General features: G+C 44.8%; 1 protein-coding gene across 1 annotated transcript; it reads right to left on the bottom strand.

Annotated features, from left to right (window-relative positions):
• Positions 1-17,424: 17,424 nt before the first annotated feature.
• Positions 17,425-19,938, bottom strand: p2ry4 (pyrimidinergic receptor P2Y4). The gene is made up of 2 exons (XM_035649093.2): positions 19,522-19,938; positions 17,425-18,953 (listed from the first exon to the last, which is right to left on the bottom strand). Exon 2 carries the CDS (start codon positions 18,900-18,902, stop codon positions 17,808-17,810), a length of 1,095 nt encoding a protein of 364 aa, XP_035504986.1. The 5' UTR covers positions 18,903-18,953; positions 19,522-19,938; the 3' UTR covers positions 17,425-17,807.
• Between the last annotated feature and the right edge of the window lie 1,978 nt (positions 19,939-21,916).

Genomic DNA, 21,916 nt, shown 5'->3' with positions numbered 1-21,916 from the left:
TTTAAGGTTTACGCTTGTAATGACAAAAAGATGACAAATGCGATTTAAAAACTAAAATAATGTTAGCAAATTGTAAAATCACCATAACTTATACCACATAACTTGGTTTCCTGAAAAGTAAAAAAAATAAAGTGCTTAATTCCTAATGAGACGAGAGGCACGCTCGTGCGGACGCTGCGGAGTTGCAAAACTTTAATACATCCACGACCTCTAGTGGAGGGGGGCGGGACAACACCTCGGTCCCCGAGGGGGGAAAGTTTAGGTCGAGACTGAAGAGCAGCTCGGTCATGTATGCGACTGCAGGGGAAAAAAAGCAGGCTCTGTTTGCAGACCTGTTTTCTCTGTGCGGTGCTAATGGTTATTAAAATGATTACGAGTGGAGTGCTCTCTCTCTCCATTTGCATGTGTCTCCTTCACAAACGACCCGCAGACGCCGCTCCGCCGCAGAAACCGATCGCTCAAGCGGGGCAGAGCTCTCACCTGCTAATGATGACGAGCGGATCGCCCATCGAAAACAACTATTAACACCTCGGTATTTACATGCGCGCCGCGGGGGGGGGGGGGGGGGGGGGGGTGTATGTGCATGTCAGCGCGTTTCGCCACCCGGAGCTTGATGCGAACTTAAAAATTCAGCTCCACATGTGTGTGACGGGGCCTCCTGCGCCCGGTGCGTCCACCTGAGGGGCCGGGAGCCTGCAGAGAAGCAGCTCGTCTACATTTCAAAATTTGACAATTAAAATGCAAAAAAAAACAAAACACTAACTTAAGATCAACACCCTCTCTAATTTCTAATGTCCCAATAAATTAACCTATATCCATCAGCTCCGAATGAGAAAAAGTTTCCTATTGGAAAGTAAAACTCTACCCACGCTGTTTCAAATAAAATCACTTTGTATTAAAAAAAGATATCAAATGTTTTCAGCAGCCAGTAAAGACGTATATCACACTAACAATACCACTTATATGAAGATAAGGGATGATACCCCTATAGATGATAATAGTTATGCCTTTTAAAATTAGAGTACAAATATAGGCCCAATGAAGCTGAAAGAGTAAAGACAGATGACTGATAACGAGGGGGCGAAGCCTTTCACCAGGCTCCACGGTCCCGGCAGCCCATATTCTCTAGTCGCAGTAAAACGGCTGAAGAAGAAGAAGAAGAAGACGTCACTTCATGAATTTAATTTCCAGTTCAATGGGGCGTCACAAACACGGCGAGAGCAATAAAAAACTAACGTCCAATTAGGAGCCCCAGTTGTCGTCTAATTCTCGGGAGCCGGTTATTTGTTTATCTGGGCAGATCTCAATACTGATCCGCTTGTAATCTTCTTATGGAAATTGACCGGTAGCAAAGAGAGGGGGAGAGAGAGAATGAGAGGGAGGGAGGGAGATAAAGGGGGGGGGGGGGGGGACCAGGAGTAGCCAGGAGTTTGGTAATGAGGGCCTCTGTGCAGCTAATTTCCTAATTAAGGGACCGGAGGACCACCAGCACAGTCTGCTCCGATTCCCACTCAGCACGCCCGCAGGCCGGAGGGGCTCTCAGGGGCCGGAGGGGCTCTCAGGGGCCGGAGGGGCTCTCAGGGGCCGGAGGGGCTCTCAGGGCGCGCGGCTGCTGCGCGGCCCCACCGCCGAACGTTGGCAAATGTGTGGGTGTCCCGATGGGAGGACACCACCAGCTCCCGGATCATTTCACGTTTTCAAAATAAACGCACGGATCTGCGCGTGTGCATCGTGGCGCTATAAGGCAGCTTTGTTTTAGCAGCGTCGGCTTCACAGCGGGGACCTGCTGTTGTGTTTTGGGGGAATTTTTCGTTGCGATAAAGACGAATTCGATTCCTGGAAACGCTAAATGTTTAGTTCGAATCCGACTGGAGCCGGAGCCGGGATTTGTCAGGAGTCACAGGAAATAAAAGGTCCTGGTCAAGTCGTGGCCTTTTGGGCCCAGGGAAGCAAAACACATTGTCTTATATTTGCACAGAGATTTAGGAGAATTAAAAATCTATCGAGGTCAACTAGTCGACAGAAAACGACGTTAACACCCACCGATGGAACCCGCGGCTCGTCGCTGCCAGACACTCAAATCACGACGGACTGAAACGGCGCTGCATGTCTGCAAATAACCACCAGATCATAGTTAGGGATTTATTGCTTTTTAATAACCCCTTTGTATTATTAAAGCCTGCGTTCAAAAGTTCCATGTTGACTCTTTTTTTAACAAAGTGATCTTTCGGTCGCATCTCGAACCCACAACAGACAACTTCATTTGACAGTGTCCACTTTAAACCTCACGACCTGCAGGATCAATAACTTTTTATTTCTTTGTTTCAGCTCGGTGACGGCGGACAAGGCCTTTGAGAAATAGTAATTAACAAAGAATGGCTTTTCTTTTTTCAATTACAGCCACAATGGAGGCTGTCTCATTAAGATTTGCATGATTTTTGGACCCGGGGATGCAAATGAAGATGCAATTTACGCACGGTCTGCTGTTCCCATTGTGTCGGCGTGAATGGTTGCGTCCTCCCAGTTCAACACAGGTAAAATAATATTCACGGGTCATTTAAGGGAATAAAAGTGCTGCCATTATCACCTCTTAATTCCACAAAGTGTTCGTATCCCTGCTGGTAATTTGACTCTTTTTGACCCATACAGAGTTATAGTTGACAGAAATGCTTAACAAAATATAGATTCAATTGTTGAAGGCTCGTGTGTGATGCAGTCAGGGCCGAGGAAACATTTTGACTGTTAGATCTTAAAGGTTTTTTTCATATCACCTCTTTGAGCTTTATATTTTTTATTAAAAAAATGCAAAAGAATTAAATGCTAAAAATTAATCTAAAGTCTTGTGCAAAAATGTTTAGTTGCTTTGGAAGATGCATATACACTTATACCATGAGCCATAGAAACAAGTATCATAAAACCTAATACTGATATTATCTAACATGCAGGCTCCACATTACAGATCTGTTAAGAGCAGACACTTCCCCTAATTTTTCTTCCCCCTTGTTTTTTATTGTTGTTTACTTTGAAATATTGTTAAATTAACATACTTTTCGTATGGCATGAATTATAATATGGTAATATTTTAATAAATTCTGTTCGACTTAAAACTTCAAATTAAACTTATACAACAAATGTGTATGACAGAAAAACCTGAAACTTGAAGTTTCTTCATTTGTATTTTGGATAAAGTGAATTTTAAAAAATGTAAAAAAAAAAATTATGATCAGAAACTAGAAATTAATAATCAGATTTATCAAAGGAGGTTATTTTGAGTCTGAGGGTTGTAAGTTTGTGTCCGCTGCCGCCAATCGGAAAGAGAGTCAACAACATGTGCAACAGGACAGAGAATAAATAAGAGGCCACGTATTGTGATGTGAATTATGATTTTTCCTTATGTACTGCTCTGTGTCATCACTTATCCTCGATGGTTCCATCATATACCAACTGTGAGAGGACAAGCAAACTCACAACATGTCGGGACGCAACCCCCCCGAGGATCATCTCTTAATGTGGGGCCGACGAGAGTCTAAATACAGCCGCCAGGAGAAGGTGACTGTCACTCACACACCTTCGAAAGATCGAAACACAATCATGAGGAGAGATTTAGATTTTTCAGTGGGGCGGTTAGTGGAGTGATGCGGGTCTGTCAGAGGAGAACGCCGCATCCTTGCCTCCTCTGTAAGCAGGGGAGTAATTTGCGGTGACGGGGGAAGTGAAGCAATTTATACATTTTACTTATTGACACCTGCTTGTAAAACAATAGGCGGAAAAAGCTGTTCGCCTTCATTTCGCTGTCCGCGAGGAAATGCTTCAAACTTTTGCATCTTTTTCTTTATTCTCCTCGCCAGGCCAAGCATGTCCTTCCTCATTATGTTCCCTGTGTGAGCAAGGCCAAGGCTGCAGGCACAGACCCGGTGTAATCTCTTTAACCCGCCACTGTCGTGAGCAGACAAGGCGTGACCACCCAACACTCGGCTCCGTCTCACTTAGCCCAGGGAACAGTTCCTCACTTCATCACCTCGCTCCCTCTCTGGGTTGTTGCCGCTTATCATCTATAGGGATGCACAGTTCAAATGCCTCTGATCGAGTGTGCTCAACACATAAGTGCGTACAAAATTGCTTGGTTGTACACACACACACACACACACACACACACACACACACACACACACACACACACACACACACACACACACACACACACACACACACACACACACACACACACACACACACACACACACACACACACACACACACACACACACACACACACACACACACACACTCCCGGGGGTTAATCATTGCTACAAGACCACTTAATATAATCACATGCGGCAGTGTGCAGTTAAAAATTCATATACTCACTGACCCTTGGAGTTCCCATAATTGACACAAGCATTTTTTTTTTTTGCTGTAGTTATTGACTAATGAAGCTAAAAGCAAATTGAATTTAATGACAGTAGAGGACATCGCCGGAGGCATTTATTAGATGAATATACAGCGATTATTAGCTCCTTGATGTCATTTCCCAGACAAAGACTCTTTACGTACACTTTGCAGATCAGGGGAAACATTCATACTAAAACGTTTGGTATATGATGCGTTAAATGAAAAATAAAATACTAAATTACGGCGAATCATAAGCTCCCAGCCCGCCAAGAGCTAATTTCAATTCAGTTTAAATTAGGCAGAAAATTCCGATAAATATGGATTTACTTCTGAGCCACTGGGCGAGGCTGGATTAAAACCATCGAGTGTGCAACATGATCACGTCTGTGTTTGCCCGGGAACAAAAGTCCCCTGCTTAAACTTCCTCAGTTGAAACTCAGCTCTTCATCAAATTACACCTCATTTGTTGGTTTTCGGGAGCTTGCCACAGAGCAGTTTTCTGAGAGACGTTGAGAACATATTTTAAATCGCACCTCCAGATGCTTGTTTGCTCTTTTCCAAGTGTTAAAGTTATGATAGTCCGGTGGCCAGCAGACGCCTGCTGCTCTGAAGCTGCAGCCTGTGAATGGCATTATCAAGCACCTCTATACGATGATCATTTTAAATACTGTTATTGCCTGACTGGCTAATTGCAGACCTCATTATTTCCCATGTATCTTTTGAATCATTGCCATGTTCAGTTTTTTCCAAAAACAATGGAAACTTTCCCCGGTTTTTGTTTGGAGGAAAGTGCTGAATGGTCACTTTTTGCTTTGCGCCGTGCCCAAGCAAGCGGCCCTCTTTTGTTTTAGCCATAATTGAGATCCCACTAATCTGGCCGCTTTTTAAAAAATGAAACAGGCTCTTTGTCGTGCCTTCATTAGTTTAAGATAATATTGTGAGGATGCAGAATTAATTTGCAGTGTAACTTTGATTAATTAAACAAACCCAATTTTGAGGCATGATTAATGCCACCAAGTTGTTATCTGCAGTCGCCACCAAAATGAATATGTAACAGCGATACAGCACTGAGCATTAATTGCAGAAATTGGGGCTTTTAGGAGCCCAAAACCAGGATATGTAATTATAAGAGGTAATTTATTAAATCTTAAATAAAGAAAACAAACAAGCATAAATCGATATATAAATCATGAGCACCATTATGTGTAATCTTGCTCCGATTTGGAGAAAATGACAAATCTGTGTTGCGTGCCGAGCACTCGATAATGCAGATACTGGTCATAAATTTAGTCCCAGTCAAGGTCTCATTAAAAGAGGCATAATTCAATTAAGAGTTAGCCATCGCCCTCTAAATATATTAATTACCTTGAGCACGATGAGATGAGCGGGGTGATTGTTGCGTATTTCATTAGAGTAAGTCTTCTGGGAGAAGAGCAAACTAAGGTGGGAAGCTGGCCGTGTTGACAAGGTAATGGATGGGCCGGCCTGAGATGAATCTGGTCACCTTGCCTTGGGTTGAGCTGAGGGAGGTGAGACAGAGGACAACACAGGTGCTCGAGGAGGTAGGATGTCTCGGCTCTGTTTACCGGAACTGGAGCACGTCACAGCTTTGAGCTGAATATTTAATAAAAAATATGTATAAGCTTTTTTTTTTGTTGCATTACAATATTAATATGAATGGAACATGATAAAATGATACCCGAGTTATGACAGAATCGAAAAGTACCATTTTTAGTAAGGTAGAATCAACAACTTTGGTGTGTGATTTCTTGAATGACAAAATCCAATTTTTGAACGAAATATAACAAACTTGCATGCTGGAATTGGTTTTTGTAAAACAAAAATAATAATTTTCAAATTAATTTGGATGTTTAAATGTCAGTCTTACCTATTTTAGTAGGACACCCTTTGGCAACAAAAAAAAAAGTGTAAAAGTGAAAAAAAAAAAAAAAAAGTAAAAAAATTCAAACTGTCATTATGCTTAATTTTTGATATAATTGCTAAAATGAATGTGATGGCCTATTTTGTGAGCAGCTCAGTTGACTGTGCTGCACTTAAAAAAAATGCTTAAATCGACTTTCGCTTTTCACTAAAACTACTGCGCTACTTTGTGTGCCACCTATCTTTTCACACACACACACACACACACACACACACACACACACACACACACACACACACACACACACACACACACACACACACACACACACACACACACACACACACACACACACACACACACACACACACACACACACACACACACACACACACCAGAGGTGTGCAGAGGCAACAGCTCATTGGGCCCGTGGACTGATATGTCAATGAAACATACAAGATGTTGCTGCTGCGCTGGGGAGATTTCCAGCGTCGCTCCTCTCCTGGCTGACAGCAGGACAAAGAGCTTGAGCTACTATTATCTGGAAGCAAGCGCTCGTTCTGGCTTCCATCTTCCTCTTCACTTACACAAACGTATGTGCTCGTGCCAACACAGGGAGCTCAGCATGAAGTCACTGATGCGTCTGGTGTGCAAATCAGACACGACGATGCTTTTGGGGATTTTGAACATCGTTCACGTGTCAAAATGGTCGCAGTGATGGCAAATAAAAACAAAAAGGATTCAAAGTTAGATTCAAATTTTCCGAGGCTGTGCCGTTTTTTATACCTTGGATTTTTGAGTTAATATTCCCCAACTTGATATTATTTGATTAGGCTGACACCAAGAGCAAGAGGTGACACTGTGTCTCGTAAAAAACTAAAATGACGAATGAATAACAATAATCACATACTACATACTGTATATGTGAACAGACAGGACACAAAGCTCTCTGCACCGTCTTCCTGAATCCCCCCCCTCCTCCCTCTTCTCTACTAACCTCCTCCCACTCTGTCCACAAAATTGAGGACACTCACCAAGCTCTGACTGGTTCCAAGGCTGCTGCTGCTGCTGCTGCTGCTGCTGCTGCTGCTGCTGCTGCTGCTGCCCAATCCCTCTGTCAGACACACCTTCAACAGCTGGCTGTCAGTCGGCCTAGGAGCAGGATCATGGACTGGAAGATAGCAATGACATCCAAAGCCCAGAGCCTCAGCCCCGACTCCGACCGCGGCCATCCCGCCAGGAGAACCACCAGCACGGCAGCTCCCAGTGCAGCAGAGGAACATAAAGAGCGAGAGATCTAGGCAGTCGCTGGTGTGGTAGTGCACACTGCAGCTGAGCTCTCCCTGCTCTGGGACCCATCTCATTCAGCCAAGATTGCTTCATACAAAAGTTGACAATGCACCAGTGAAAGCCATTGTTGATATTCAACATTTTTTAAATAGCTGAGCAGAATAGACAACATGGCAGGCTGCAAAACTTGGCAAGGGAAACTGACCTGGAGCTTCCCATTTGAAAGGGTTGCCACGCTGGGTGAGAGGAGAGAGGGCCATTGTGTTAAAAAAAAAAAAAAAAAGGGAGAGCCGGTGTGAAAGAGCTCAAAAAACAAAACATCTCCCATCCCGGGAGAGCGGGGCACAATGCTTTCTGTGCAGCAGAAAGAGGACAATCACCTCGCACGGTCACAAGCATATACGCATTACCAGGAAAGAGCAGAACAATGAAATCAACGCAATCAGATCCATTTTAAAACTCAGCTCAATCTGAGCACATCACAAACCAAACCAAACATGTAACCGTGAAATATGTTGCCGAAAAAAAAAGAGTCTATAACTCAGCACTGACTCGGTCAGGGTGCAGAGGAATGTCGTCCAGAGAGCCATCTATTTCTCTAATGTTGCACAGACGAGGACCATACTGCCCGACACCATTAATGGTGTTCTGTTTCCGTCATTGTCAAGCTGACAAGCGTGCAGATTGATATGGATATTTAAGAAGCCTTTAACCTTCCATACGTCAGAGCATCACAGTGCCGCTCGTGCCTCAGAAGCTATCAAAGTGTGTGTGTGTGTGTGTGTGTGTGTGTGTGTGTGTGTGTGTGTGTGTGTGCGCACGTCTGGCAGCCTTGAGGCAGATCCCAGTGTTGTGTTTCGTGCATCTTCATGTCTCGAGGTTTGGTGTGGGGGGTTTCAGGGCCAGAGTGATGAATGTGGATTCTAAAAACCCTCGAAGGAAACAGCTGCATTACCCGAGGGCCTCGTCATCCAGCGCGACACAAATCCATCCACTCGTCTCCGAGCTAGAATCTCAAAGTAACTTTCAAGTGCACTTAGCCTCTTCATATTCTGAACCTGAGCATAAAAATCTCCTCAGCACTTGTACGAGTGCTTATTTTGACTTAATATACTGTTGCAATATCCCAACCAGCCCTGCAACTGATGCAAGAAAGCAAAAAAACATGACCATTTCATTAGCAAGAGTCCTCTTGCGTTGTCTTCCAGTCACTCATTTTTTTAACCTGATCAAAAGTTAAAATGCCCAGAGGGATTAAGTGTCTAATAAAATGCAGAAGAAAGAAGCTGCAAACTTCCCCCTGAATCACAAGAGCCTTTTTTATTTGGTAAAATACTTATTCTTAAAATTTGTCTCAATTATTAAAATAGCTGCTGATCAGTTTTCTGTCATCTAATCGATTAACCTCTGTGTTTTGCTGACATATGCTTTACTCACTTAATGTTGCCACAAACCCCTGAGTTGTTAATGTAAATGTATTGCAGCCCCAAATATTTTTTTCTTTTCTTATGCGCTTATTAAAACCCAAAATGTAGAAAAGTTTTGAAGTGGTAACTCTTTGCTCTGCCACAAACTGAATTTAGACATTTGATAAAAATGAGTATTTTAATCTTCTCTACATCTGTCATGAGTGAGGACAGTACTTTTTGCATATAATTCCCACTACAGAATCACAGTTGATTGGATTTGTGACTGAAGTTCTATAAATGTTTTGTCAGGGCCTTTGCTCTTCCAAATGAGTGCATGACTGAAATCTATTTGGCGTAATAATACTGATCAATGGCATCAAATTCAACTATATTTTACATATTTTATAGCGAATTATAAAATCAGCTTCATAAGCAATTATCTAAAAAGATTAAGAAAAGTCATGAAACACTATGTTGAGTTTATCCCTTGAGCTGCAGAGGAGGCGTCTCCAGGAGGCCAAACAGGACTACAAGGGTGAACATTAGGGTGAACTGAGTGATCCTGCAGCAGAGCTACAGTGTCACACACTGTTGTAAAGTAAAGGACTTCTGGAACTAAATCGATGCCTTTCACCTGGCACTGGAGAGAGAGAGAGAGAGAGAGAGAGAGAGAGAGACGGCACACACTGATGCAGTTTCACGCAGGAAGGATTGGAGTTGGAGATGTATAATTACATTGATCAGGGAGAAATTACAGCTCTGGGAAAGAAGGCAGGGCTCACGTAATCTTATAGGTGTGTCACAGAAGAGAGGGAGGCAGAGAGACAGGGGGAGAGAGCGAGAGAGGGAACCTGTGGCGTCTTTACTGAAAATCCGCGTTAGTGCCACCCATCACACACTATTAGCTGCCATCAAAGTTCTAATTTTACTCTAGCATTACACCCGCTCCCCGCGGCCCCCTCCCTCCCCTGCTGGTCTGGATGGCCTAGCCTGGTGGGAAAACGACATTCAATCCGCTGTCCGGCCCATTCAGGCCAAATTGGCAAATGACAGCTCTCCGCCTCTCAGATTTCGGGAAAATGAAAGGTGCCACCGCCAGCATCCGCCTGAGCCTCCGAAAGCTGTTGGCGGGGGGGAAGGAGGAGGGGGGTGAGTGCAGGGGGACCGCGAGGGCCAGCAAGGCCGCGGAGTGGACCGAGGTGGGTTAACAGCCTCCCTTGTCCTCCTCGGTGGTGACAGTGCTGGACCGGGAACACAGAGAAAGGAGAGAAGAATGCCTACTCAGCAGATGAAAGGAACTTCCCTCAGACCAATGGGGGAAAGTTGACCTCAATCCCCTAATCACCCACTTTACCAACACGGGCCGGAGCAGCGCGGGCAGACGAGAATACTGCATTTGCCCTCGTGGAGGTCAGCAGCAGCGCACAGAGTTAGATCTTAGAGAGAGAAGGGCAGAGGCGTGTTGACTTTGGGAACACGGGCCTTCTCTCTGCCGCAAGCGAAGAGTTGGCAGCTCTCCTCTGGATGTATTCAATCAAAACATCCTGCACAAATAAACCTTAAACACAACAAGCCAACTTTGGGGGGGGGCTGAGGGTGTGCACGGGAAAAAAGAAAAAAAAAAGCGCATGAAAAAGAAACATGCATACAGAAGCGTTGCTTTGCTCAACACACACACATGCACAAACAGCCAAGGTCCTTCACCAGCGTTTTACCACCACACATGGAGAAAAGACAGGACATACTGTGTGAGTATATTCTGTGTCATACTGGCCGCCTGAATGAATGGTGCTCTCACTGCTAATTAAGTGCTAATGGCAGTTCCCCCTGCGGAGAATACTAATTAATTTTCCATTCTTCTGCGGGCTGAGCGCGTACTCCACCGCGGCCTAATGAGGGGAGGCAGGTACATCTTGTCCCGGGCTGGGTTAATAAGCACAACACGGTGGGGTCTGACGAGAGAGGGCCATACCAGGGGGCTGCTTCCTGTTCCCTAATCTTTACAGAGCCCCCCTTGGAACACACACAATGAGGCACGGAGGTAATGAAAGGATTTGTTTCATCACCTCAGGAAATAGGCAAGTGTGTGTCCTGCGCGGGTGAAGCCTGGAAAGTTTTTGCACATATGTAGCATGAGGAAATTCTGAATTTAAAAATAACATTTGAATGTAACCAAACAACCTGCACACGAACAGGAATTCAAAAGTATAAAAGTACATGGCAAACTGTTGGTTTTAACAAAAGATTAAAAGACTATTGACACCACGGAACCATTTCATATAGGGTAAGTTCTCCTGTTTGTCTTCCTCCTGAATTATGACTTAGAAACTGCTGATGTCTCATAGAAAACAACTTCTATTTCATATAGTTTCCGGCCCCCTGAGAATGTTCCCCCTGCAGGAAAAAAATAAATAAATACATTACTTGTTTGGATGCAGAAAGCCTGGGGAATCAGATTCAAAGTGCCGAAGAATGAATGGCTGCGCGAGTATGCGGGTGTGCGTGCATGAGCGTAAACATAGATTGAGGACGCTATTGGAATTACCTGAGTGAGATAATGGCGGTGCATTAGATTAACTTTCAGTCCTTAAATGCAACACATTTGGGCAATCTTGTCCCCCAAAAACATGTCAATGTCTGAAAGGCCTCCCTCTCGCTATCAGGAGCCTCTGGTCCCCCACACTGATGCAGCTGGCAAGGCGCTACCGTCGACTGTCAAAACGAAGCGCCAGATCTAGTTATAAAATAATTGAATTTTCATATCAGAGGGGACCAGAGTCCCAGCAGACAATAGGACTGCTGAGTCCTCTCTGATATTGGCTCAGGCCCTTTGCCATGCGCATGAAATCAGTATGTTAATGTTCCAGGGTTTTCTTTTTTTAAGGGCACTTGTGCTCTCGCAATGTACTACCGATGCGGTTTCAAAAAATTGCAACTATTGATAAGTAGGCAGCCAGCAACCCCTTCGACCCCTCCTCCCACCCAACATGCCCACCCCTGCCTCCCCCCAACCCACCAAGGCTCTAGACATTCTCGCACCCCCATCCTCCCCCATTATTAAAATTGTAATTTATTTTTCTAAATCAGAATGACAGCTTGCTTTCTTTTCTCTGCAGCAGGCGGTGAATCACCAAGCTTTAATTACTTTCGTAACTTCGCTGACCCTGTGAGCGCGCTGCTCTCCCAGAGAAAATGGGACCTCCAACAAAGGCACTCCACAGCCACCGCCGCCTTCGGTTCATTCAGAATGCGAAAATTTATCAAACTCTGGATTTTCATAAGATTTTGTTAACATTTCACCTCCTATCTTTTTCCATACTCCCCCAAAACAACCCTGCTTGCAACAGTTCTGCACTCCAATCTCCCGGACCCACCTCCTACAGAAACTCTGGGTAACTAAACAACCTGACTCCAACTCTCCCTCTGTGCTCCTCTCCCTCTTCCTGTGGGCGAGCTTGTGTTGACTCAACGAGGTCTCTTCAGGTCAAAACTGCCAGAGGTCACACTATTATCAGCAACCCCGCCATATCCAAGCCGCAGCCTCGGCAGCAGGGAGACGGACAGCGCAGGGTCCTGAGGCCACAAAGCACAGATCAGCGGGGATCAACGCTACATTTGATCACGTCACAGATCTTTGGCCTGCAGACATCAGGGTCAAGCTTCATTCAGCAGGGCCATCAGAGTCTATCTCAGAGCTATCAACGGCCTTTTCTGACCGCAGGTCATCGCCACAATGGAGCAGCTTCAGCGTTTAAATGCATGAAACGCTTCCTGAAACCGTCACGTGGATCACGGAAGTGGAACAGGGAGGTTTCGGATAATTTGCCCTCCTCTGCTTTGTTGCTGCAAAGTTCAGGCCTGTTCCCGTTCGCCAAACAGATCCCCATTTGCTTAGAATTATTCGCGGCGCCCAGAGTTATTAAAGTAGCTAATATGTTGTAATCCCTGCTATCGCGCTCGCCTTCTCGCTGGCACACCTCTGTTTTGGACCGTGCCACTGTGTGAACCAGGGGTGTGCCGCCGCGGTTGGTCTTTTGCTGACTGCCTGATAATTGAATGAGCGATTATCCCTCCCATTAATAGACAATGATACAGAAAGCACCGCCATATGTACGGAATATTAATGAGTGGCTGCGGCAGCCAAGATAAGAGGAGCACCACGCAGTTGCTGTAATAGGGGTTAAAACAATTTGCCCCCCCCCCCCCACCACCACCACCACCACCACCACCACCCTATCCCTCCTCACACACACAAACACACGCACACACCAGCTCCAATGCTTTCCACCATGCTAATCCTCCATCCGCTCACCCGCTAAGCAGGCTGCCGCAAACCTACCGGCCCCCCCATGGCCTGTACTCGTGCTCAGTGCTGACCTCACTGCTGCCAAGGCCGACCAGCCTTTGTGAGAGGGTGGGAGCGGGGTCACTTGACAACGGAATGACATGCTAATGATGGGAAGCAGCGGGTGTTCAGTATTTATGTTATGGGACGTCTTTGCAACAACAGAGCTTGGAAGACTTGAAGCCATCCTGATATTATTTTTTTTTCTTCTTGATAAAAGAAGAATAAAGTAAACTACCTCTTGTTGTTCACAATTGTCTAGCTTTATCGCCGTCTTACAGCTTCATCTCTCTCCAGCTCCTTGCAGTTTCTAGTGAAGTGGGTTTTAATTTTTTTATTTCTCACGTTCAGCTGAAGTAAAGACACAAGTGCAGCCGCCACAAAGGCCCATCATCCAGCATAACCTCCATCAAATTTCATTAAAGGTAGCGGACAGTCAGGCAGGTGAAACAGTCGGGGCACACTTCTAAATGAATCGCAATGCCAATCAATATCTCACATCTATTAGCATTAAGAAAGCAATATTTCCCCTTTTACCTCGCAATAATTGTGCTTAATGCTGTGAAGTACCTTATCATTGGTCTGACGGCAAAAGAAAGGCCAGTTACCATGGCGACTGTGAAAGCCATTGGTTTCCTTTTCAGCAGAATAATGAACTTCTCTCCTCCGTGTGTCACTCTTCCACTCCACTCTCAGCCTCTTCGATTAAATTGAAGTCCAGGCGTCCTTGAAATCCCTCGTCTCTGCCTTATAATTTGCTAAACAAGAGAAACACAGAGAAAAATGTTCAAGGCTCCACAAATGCATCACTTTAGGGCGGGAGGCGTAGGAGTCTCTCACAATCAATACAGTATTTTTTTTAGATCTACTAATATGTCCTCTTCATTGGAAGTGTATTATAATGGCTTTTAGATTGTATTTTTTTAATGAAGGAAGGGTTTGAGATGACATTTCTTTGACTTTGTTTAGGCAGTGACTTGTTTGTGAGATTATAGTCTTTGAATTTTCTCTGAGGAAACCTGTATCGATCCTCTCAGATAAAAAAAAAAGAAAGCTCTGAAACTGGTTTATTCATGCTGTCCAAATAAACTTTCAAGTACATTATAATCAGTTGATTATTGTTATTGAATTTTGGTGGTATTTTAGTAGCTCTGCACTCCAAAAATTGCAAGTCTTTGTGTCAATCGACATGCTGCTGGGAGACGGCTTCAGGCTGATGGACAGCTCGTCAAAACTACGTCAAGGTTAAAAGTCGACAGGCAGAAGATAAGGCTCTGCTGTCATATTCAATAACAATGGATGCATGGCGCTGAAACACGCTCCACTAACAGGTTACGTTTCTACATTTCCTTATCAAACATGTGTCTCATTTTTAAACACATTTTAAATACATGTATCATTTGGGTTGTTGTTGTTTTTTTGGTTGAAATAAATCCAAAAAAAAAACTTGCTTTGGTATTTTAATACTATTTGAATTATTCACGTTTAATCTAATATGAAAATTAATATATTCTATTTTGGGCGGGTCCTTTTTTTTTTTTACAATTTGGCTTGTCAATTATTTGTAACTTCTTCCTGCTTTGTCACAGTCAAAGTGACATAACCACCAATCATACTGATGAAGTTATTGATCGATCATCACCATTTGAAATGAAAACATACTTTACTTCCATTAACGGTTAAACAAGTGTCTCTGTATAATAAAGCAATAAAGGTTCGCGTCAGTTGAAGAAGTGACACACTTCACACACACACACACACTTCTCACACTTCTCACACACACACACACACACACTTCGTTCGTGACGCTTCGTGTGCGTTTTTCCTCACTACTAAGACAACGTCTCCTCATGGGGGCGATCACACCCGCGGTGTTGTCTTACACAGAACTTCGAATCTATCCACCTAAATATTAAACCGACTAAAAGGGAAATGCCCTCAATGAACGACTGATGGTCAACAGAGCAGTTGACCACCGATATTTGTTAAATGATCACAGAATTGGTCAGTATACCTCACGTAGTAGCTCACTTGTCCTCCACAAGTGGCCACCTGCGGACACACATCGTCCCGAGTGTCTGGTCGCTCCTGACTCGCCTGTGGTGTCTGCTGTGGGACACTGAGGACAAACGGACGTGTTTGTTTTTTCGAGGAGTGGGTTGCCGCGTGTTTCGTGAGTTTCGGCTGAGAGGCGGTAACTTTTACAACACGTGGCCCGCTCGACGCTCCCTGGAGGACTGGGTGGCTTTCCTCGGCAGTTTGTTTGTTTGTTTGTTTGTTTGTTTGTTCCCCGGTCGTCGCACCGTGTTTCCGGGGTGTGTGTGTGTGTGTGTGTGTGTGTGTGCAGGCATCCCTCCTCCTCCCGCCTCCCCGTGTGTCTGTCAGACAACGCAGAGGGACACAATGCACCAGGGGCGCCACTGCAGCGACAGTTTAGCAAAACACTTCAAATGTAATTTCCCTCAAAAAACAAGCAGGCTTTTTTTTTATTATTATTTCTTTTGCAGCTTTCATGCATATCTGACCTTCTCCCTCCGGCCGCCCAACCCAGAGGACACTGTTCAGCATGACACCACTGGGCGGCGCTAGTAAGCCCGTCACTGAGGGGACCTGTTGACAAACAACAGGGCTTGTTTGAAGCATTCATTAGATTCATAATTAGACCATGTGTCGAATTATCAGATTGTAATCAGGGCCACTCGTGTTGGTTCTGCATGACAGGAGTTCGCGGGACACTAAGTGCGAGAAGGTAAAGAAGGTGGTGGAATCAGGGAACTCCGCGCGAAGAGTCATGAGATGCTCTCGGTGCCGAACATCAGTTCGTGAGGAAAAGATGAACAGCTCAGACGGATTGACAATGTGGAATAATATCTCCAAACTTACCATTTGTGCTGTCACCCCTGCGTGACCCCTAACCTTTACAGCCAAACGGTCCACGTCAGTCATGACTCAGTCCACGTGGACAAACTGTCAGGGCTCTCAGATCATCATTTCTGAAATACCTCTCAAAATCCAAAGTTATTCAAAGATTTCAAACTCACCAGGAACATTTCTGGACGTACGCATGAAACGATGCCTCCCACGTAAACACTATTCAGAATGTTACGGTGCTGCCGTGTGAACGCAGGGCTTTGGGTTTGAGTGCAGCGTCGAGTGGCTGCAAACGGCACAGGAACAAGCAGAGACAGAGCGTAGTTGAGGTGATCTCACACCCGGCGTGGAAATACTGCAGGTATTTTAACTTTACAAGCGACATCGGGGAAATTTACTGTGTGAGAAAAACCAAGTGGTTCGTCTTAATCATCTTTATATTGCTCACATGAAAGAATTTCATAATCGTTACAGTGTTTATCCAGTCAACACCCTGATCCTACAAGGACGCAGCTGTGCCAGGAGTCTCTCCCGACTGATGACGGATTTATAATAAAACAAAATATCCTCCTCATTGTTTGGTTCACACATTCTGCTTTCACTCCACAAACACAACCGGTACTTTTCAGGTCTCGGCAGGCTGGCGTTTGGTTTCAGTTTGGAGAAATGACACATTTACTTTCCCATAAATTCAAATATATGTCAAATAAAGTCATTGTTTTTTTAATGAGGGGGAGTAGAGTAAGAAATTAGACTTTGATGGTAACTCATGACCAGGCAGGAAAGATTCACTGCCTGATCTTTGTGTGCCAGTTCATGGCACACAAGGATATGCGACATACAACAAACACAGTAACTCATGTGTTGACTCTCTTTCACATCCTGCAAAGCTATCAAGAAGTTCTCCTTAAATTACTGAGAGAGACAGGCCTGTATAAGCCCCAAAGGTAACAGGAGAAAAGGAAAAACCCCTTACCCCTCTAATGAGGCGTGGGCGGTTTGAAAAGCTATGTCTTATCCAGATCAGTCCCTCTCTGCTTTTCTTCACGGCGGAGCAAAGGCAGCTGTGAATGCTGATGGACAAAAACAGCTGGGAAGGGGAGTAGTTGCCGTTTCTGGGTAAAGATGTAACCTTTGCTTTAATATTCAGATCAATGTGTGTAATCAAACTAATTCACTGCATGGATTACCTCTGATTAACTTTAAGGCCCCTGTGACCAAAGCAAATGAGTGTGTCACTTCTGCATAGGCTTTATTTCCCACAAAGACAAAGACTGTACAGCAGCGTAAATACTGTTGTTGCATGTTACTGAGTTTAGAGTAATAATTCCTTTATGGTGGAAGACTGTACGCTCAGGAAAAGGTATGAATCCACTTCGTGAGAGGAATTGAAATATGGTCTTTGAGCGTGTTAAACACAAATAGATACATTTGAAGGAGTGGTGGAAGCATACACTGTTAGTACATTTTACCGTAAAATAGTTCCAGACTTCTCCGTACAAAAAAAAAGGAAAATGAAAGAGGTGTTTTCTGAGTGTGTGGCATTAGAAATGTTAGCTCAGTGCGGAGCAGAAATCTTCAAGACTTGTGCTTTTAGATTTTCGCAACAGATTTGCCACTATCTCTCCACCTCTCCTCCGGCTTCGAGGGCTGGGTTACAATAGACCAGAGCGATGCCATGGTTACGGTTCGGCTGAGTTCGTGCCTGTTCGGGTGTGTGACTGCCGGTCACCTGTCTTTTCCCCGTCAGAACAGACATCATTTTGGAGCGGTAGCGATCCCCAGCCAGGAAATACAGAATGGGGTCAATGCAGCTGTTGACGCTGGCGAGCGGCCTGGTGATCTTGTACGTAAAGTTGACAATGTTGAGGTATTTGCAGTTGAGATCTAGCACCCGGAAGGTGTAGTAGAGGGTCCGCGTGATGTGAAACGGGACGAAGCTCACGCCGAACACCACCAGCACCACGATGATGAGCTTGATGGATTTCTGACGCGAGTTGCCGCTCTGCTGGCTGGCGGACAACCCGCTCCGGGGCCGGCACAGGGCCCGCGCCATCAGGCAGTAACACACCATGATGACCATGAACGGGACGCCAAACAGCAGCACCATGACAACGGAGCTGTAGTCCACATACCTCCCGAAGGCCTCCTGGTTGGTTGTGTCGTGACACAGCGTGTCATTGTTCCTACTGGACGTGGTGACGAAAATGAGGTTGGGCACCAGACACACGGTCACCACACCCCACACCATGCCACACACCAGGTGGGCATGGCGAGACTTCACCATGGTCATCGCCTTGATGGGGTGGCAGATGCCCAGGTAGCGGTGCACGCTGATGCAGGTGAGGAAGAGGATGCTGCAGTAGAGGTTGGCATAGAAGAGGAAGCGCACTATCTTGCAGGCAGCCACTCCGAAGGGCCAGTGGTTGCGGTTGGCATAGTAGTAGATGAGGGTGGGCAGGGAGAAGACGTACAGGAAGTCCGACAGGGCGAGGTGGAACATGAACACTGTGCTGGTGTTCCACGGACGCATCTTCAGGAACATCCATAGAGCTGCGGCGTTGAGCACGAAGCCCACCACGAACACCAGACTGTAAGACACCGGCAGCAGGATGTATTTGAACTCCTCATCGAAGTGACAGCTGGAGTTGAAGACGGAGGTGGACACAGCGAACTGGTTGCGTGTGCCAGGGCTGCCGACGACTGTCTCCATACTGTCGTGACGGAGCAGCGTAGCACTTTGGAAGCCAGCAGATGTCCAAACCTACGAAGAAGAAAAGACTTTTGCACTTTAATAAGAAATAAGAAATAAGAAATGAAAAGGTCTGCTGATTATTTGGTGTGTTTATTGACAAAAAATGAATGTACAACCACAGTTGGCCCACATTAAGTTTTTCCAAGTAAAAATTTTCTCCAGCTTATATCAATCTTTTCAAGTATGGATATTTGAAGATGCCACCTTGGGCTCTCTTTATGTATAAATCTTTACAGCTATAAAAGGAAAAAGTAGTGGTGAAAAAAATATAGGCAACAACATTTCAGTCGTTAAACAGTTGTAAAGGGACATAAAAATTAAAATTGGCTATTGCTGTAAAAGCACACGAACCTAAAAAGTGTTTTGCACCTGTTACTTTCCAGGTTAAAAAAGTCGAAGTGACGACGAAGTCGCTGTTTATCCGCATCTGTGCGGTTTTCCAAAGTTCTCCACATCTGGTTTTACGCACGATGGCACAAAGGCGGGTTTTTAACACCTCGACATTTCTTCGATCTTTCCCGACCCACATGCTCACTTGGAGTGAACCAAGTAGTGGTAACTCTGTCGCTGTACTCACCCCGACGGGATCTGGGAAAAGTCGCCCTCGGGCCACAGACAGAGACGTCGTCTGATCGGAGCAAAGTGTCCCGTTTTTTCAGGCGAGCGGCTCCGTCGCACGGTCCCAGCCGGGCCGCGTCAGACACGCGCCCCTCGGGTGGAGGTCGTGTCGGTGTCCATGGCTGCGGCGTTGGACCCCGGGGCGCAGGAGACACGGAGAGAGGAGGCTGCACTGAGCTTACACGGAGGAAAAGGGAAGTCGCACACGCTGAGTGGACAGAACTGACGCCCCCGAAGCACCCAGACCGTTCTTGCACCATTTCCAGTTTCATTACCACCTAATTTCAGGGGGAAAAAAACGCAGTTTCATTTTTTATAAATAGCTGCTTATCTGTCTGATGTGTACTTTATGTAACGCACCTTAATCCTTCCTGCTTCTCAGAAATGACATTCGTTGCCATGACAACACATGGTGGCAATCCATACTGAAATGTTATAAGTTAATATTTGCCCAGCTGTACATTAGCCCTCACGGCTTGTATGAAACGCCAACACCTGCTTTATTGAGCTGTGGCAGACTATAGCTTGCTCCGTCTCCTAGAGTTTTTATTTTATTTTTTCTGCATGATTCGCACAAGGCCTGGAATTGTAAAGACTGATCATAAAGGAATAAAAGCAGGCAGGATGAGCAGCGCTTGTTGTCTCAGACACACAATAAACTTAAGTGGGATGAGGCTAAAAGTCGACTGACCCACAGTGGCACACCGGATCATAACCACTCCAATAACCCAAAAACTATAATCACACTCGGTTTGAATGAGCCTTTTATGGTTTTACACTGAGACACACAGATGCACACAAAATGTGACCTGGTTCACATCAGAGCTTTGACCTTTATGAAGTTCAGTTCCCAGATCCTACGCCGGGACTGTGGTGTGTGTCACTCCTGCTTTGACGAATACAATTATCATTATGATTCCTCAGATGTTGTTTCCAATTTAAAACTTTCTCGATAAGTCCTAAGTGTAGGCAGTGAATAACACCAGATCAGAAACTGTATCATATTTAGGTTAAATCAAATTCTGAGTATCATTTTCCAGTAAAGTTTTGCTATAACATGCTCCTTACACTGTTCCTCGCCCCCCACATATAGAAACTGACCCGTTCAGAGATGCAGCAGCGACTTGTGTGCGTATGGGTCGGCCCGGTGGTGATGAGCTCGTCTCTCTGTGTTTGTGTACTTGTGTGAGTTTCTGTGGTCAACGTGTCTGGAATGTGAGTGGGCCACTGACAAAGCATGTTCTCCATCAGAAACCCATTCAGTGGGTGGTGCAGGGTGGATGGATTTACTGTACAGCACCGCAGATGGAAAACATGTTAACACACAGAGCTAGTTTGATCAGATTATATATGAATTTATCAATTGTTAAAGGAAAAGTTCCACATTTCGGCAAAAATGCGGGATCCCTTCTGTACGGTAAATATGAGAATATGAATAAGCCAGTTAGCTTAGCTTAGTTTAGCCCAGTCAGCAGGGGCCGCTTCATAGAGAGCCAATTCCTACTATACCAGCACCACTAAAATATCTCTAATTAACATGTTATATGTTACTTGTTAATCTGTAATGTCTAAAAATGTTGTGATATTATTGGGGTTATGTGTCTTATCCTGATACAGTGAGAGACTGGAGTCTTATCTTTGCCTTGTGGTATCCTCCAAATATGGTTACTTCTGGTTCCACAAAAACAAGATGGTGCTGCTGGTATATTTCTCAAAATAAGGTTTTAAAAATGTAGAAAAAATTTCCATGAAATCTCCTTTTATTTGAGGACTGTTCTTTTGTCGTAAGCGTTGATATGCCTACATAGGGTGTGTGCACATTTTTCAAGGAAATCTCTCCTCAGGCACTGGCTATCTGCTGCATGTTAATCAATCTCATCCTTTTTTTTCTCTCTCACGATTAAACATTCGGTTTATTAAAGACAAACCTTTTAACTTTGCAACCCTCTGATTTGGATGTCGCCCCAAAAATTCCCAGTATGATTACAGGTGATGACATCATTGCAGTCATGATACCATTTAGAGGTCAGTGACATTCCTGCTGTCAGTCGGGAGGGATGTGTTTGGTCATGTCCTAATGAGTAACTACCTTCACTGAAAGCAACATGCAAAAACACTGAGTTATTTCAGGACCAGACTCACAACTGACTCATCTCTTTCTGCAGTCATCTCTTATTTAAGTGAGCTGATAAATACATCTCTCTCATGTTTGTTCTTGTACGTATGTGAATACATCATATATTCACAAATTCAACCGATGTAATTACATTTATATACATTCTGAATCGGTTGGAAAGCATCCAGACTAAGGTGATGCACATCAGCAAGAGATGACATTAAACAATTACATATAT

This window comes from Scophthalmus maximus, chromosome 9 (assembly GCF_022379125.1).
Source record: "Scophthalmus maximus strain ysfricsl-2021 chromosome 9, ASM2237912v1, whole genome shotgun sequence".
Classification (NCBI taxonomy): domain Eukaryota; kingdom Metazoa; phylum Chordata; class Actinopteri; order Pleuronectiformes; family Scophthalmidae; genus Scophthalmus; species Scophthalmus maximus.
The sequence above is the reverse complement of the archived record's forward strand: the minus strand, read 5'-3'. Positions and strand labels throughout refer to the sequence as shown.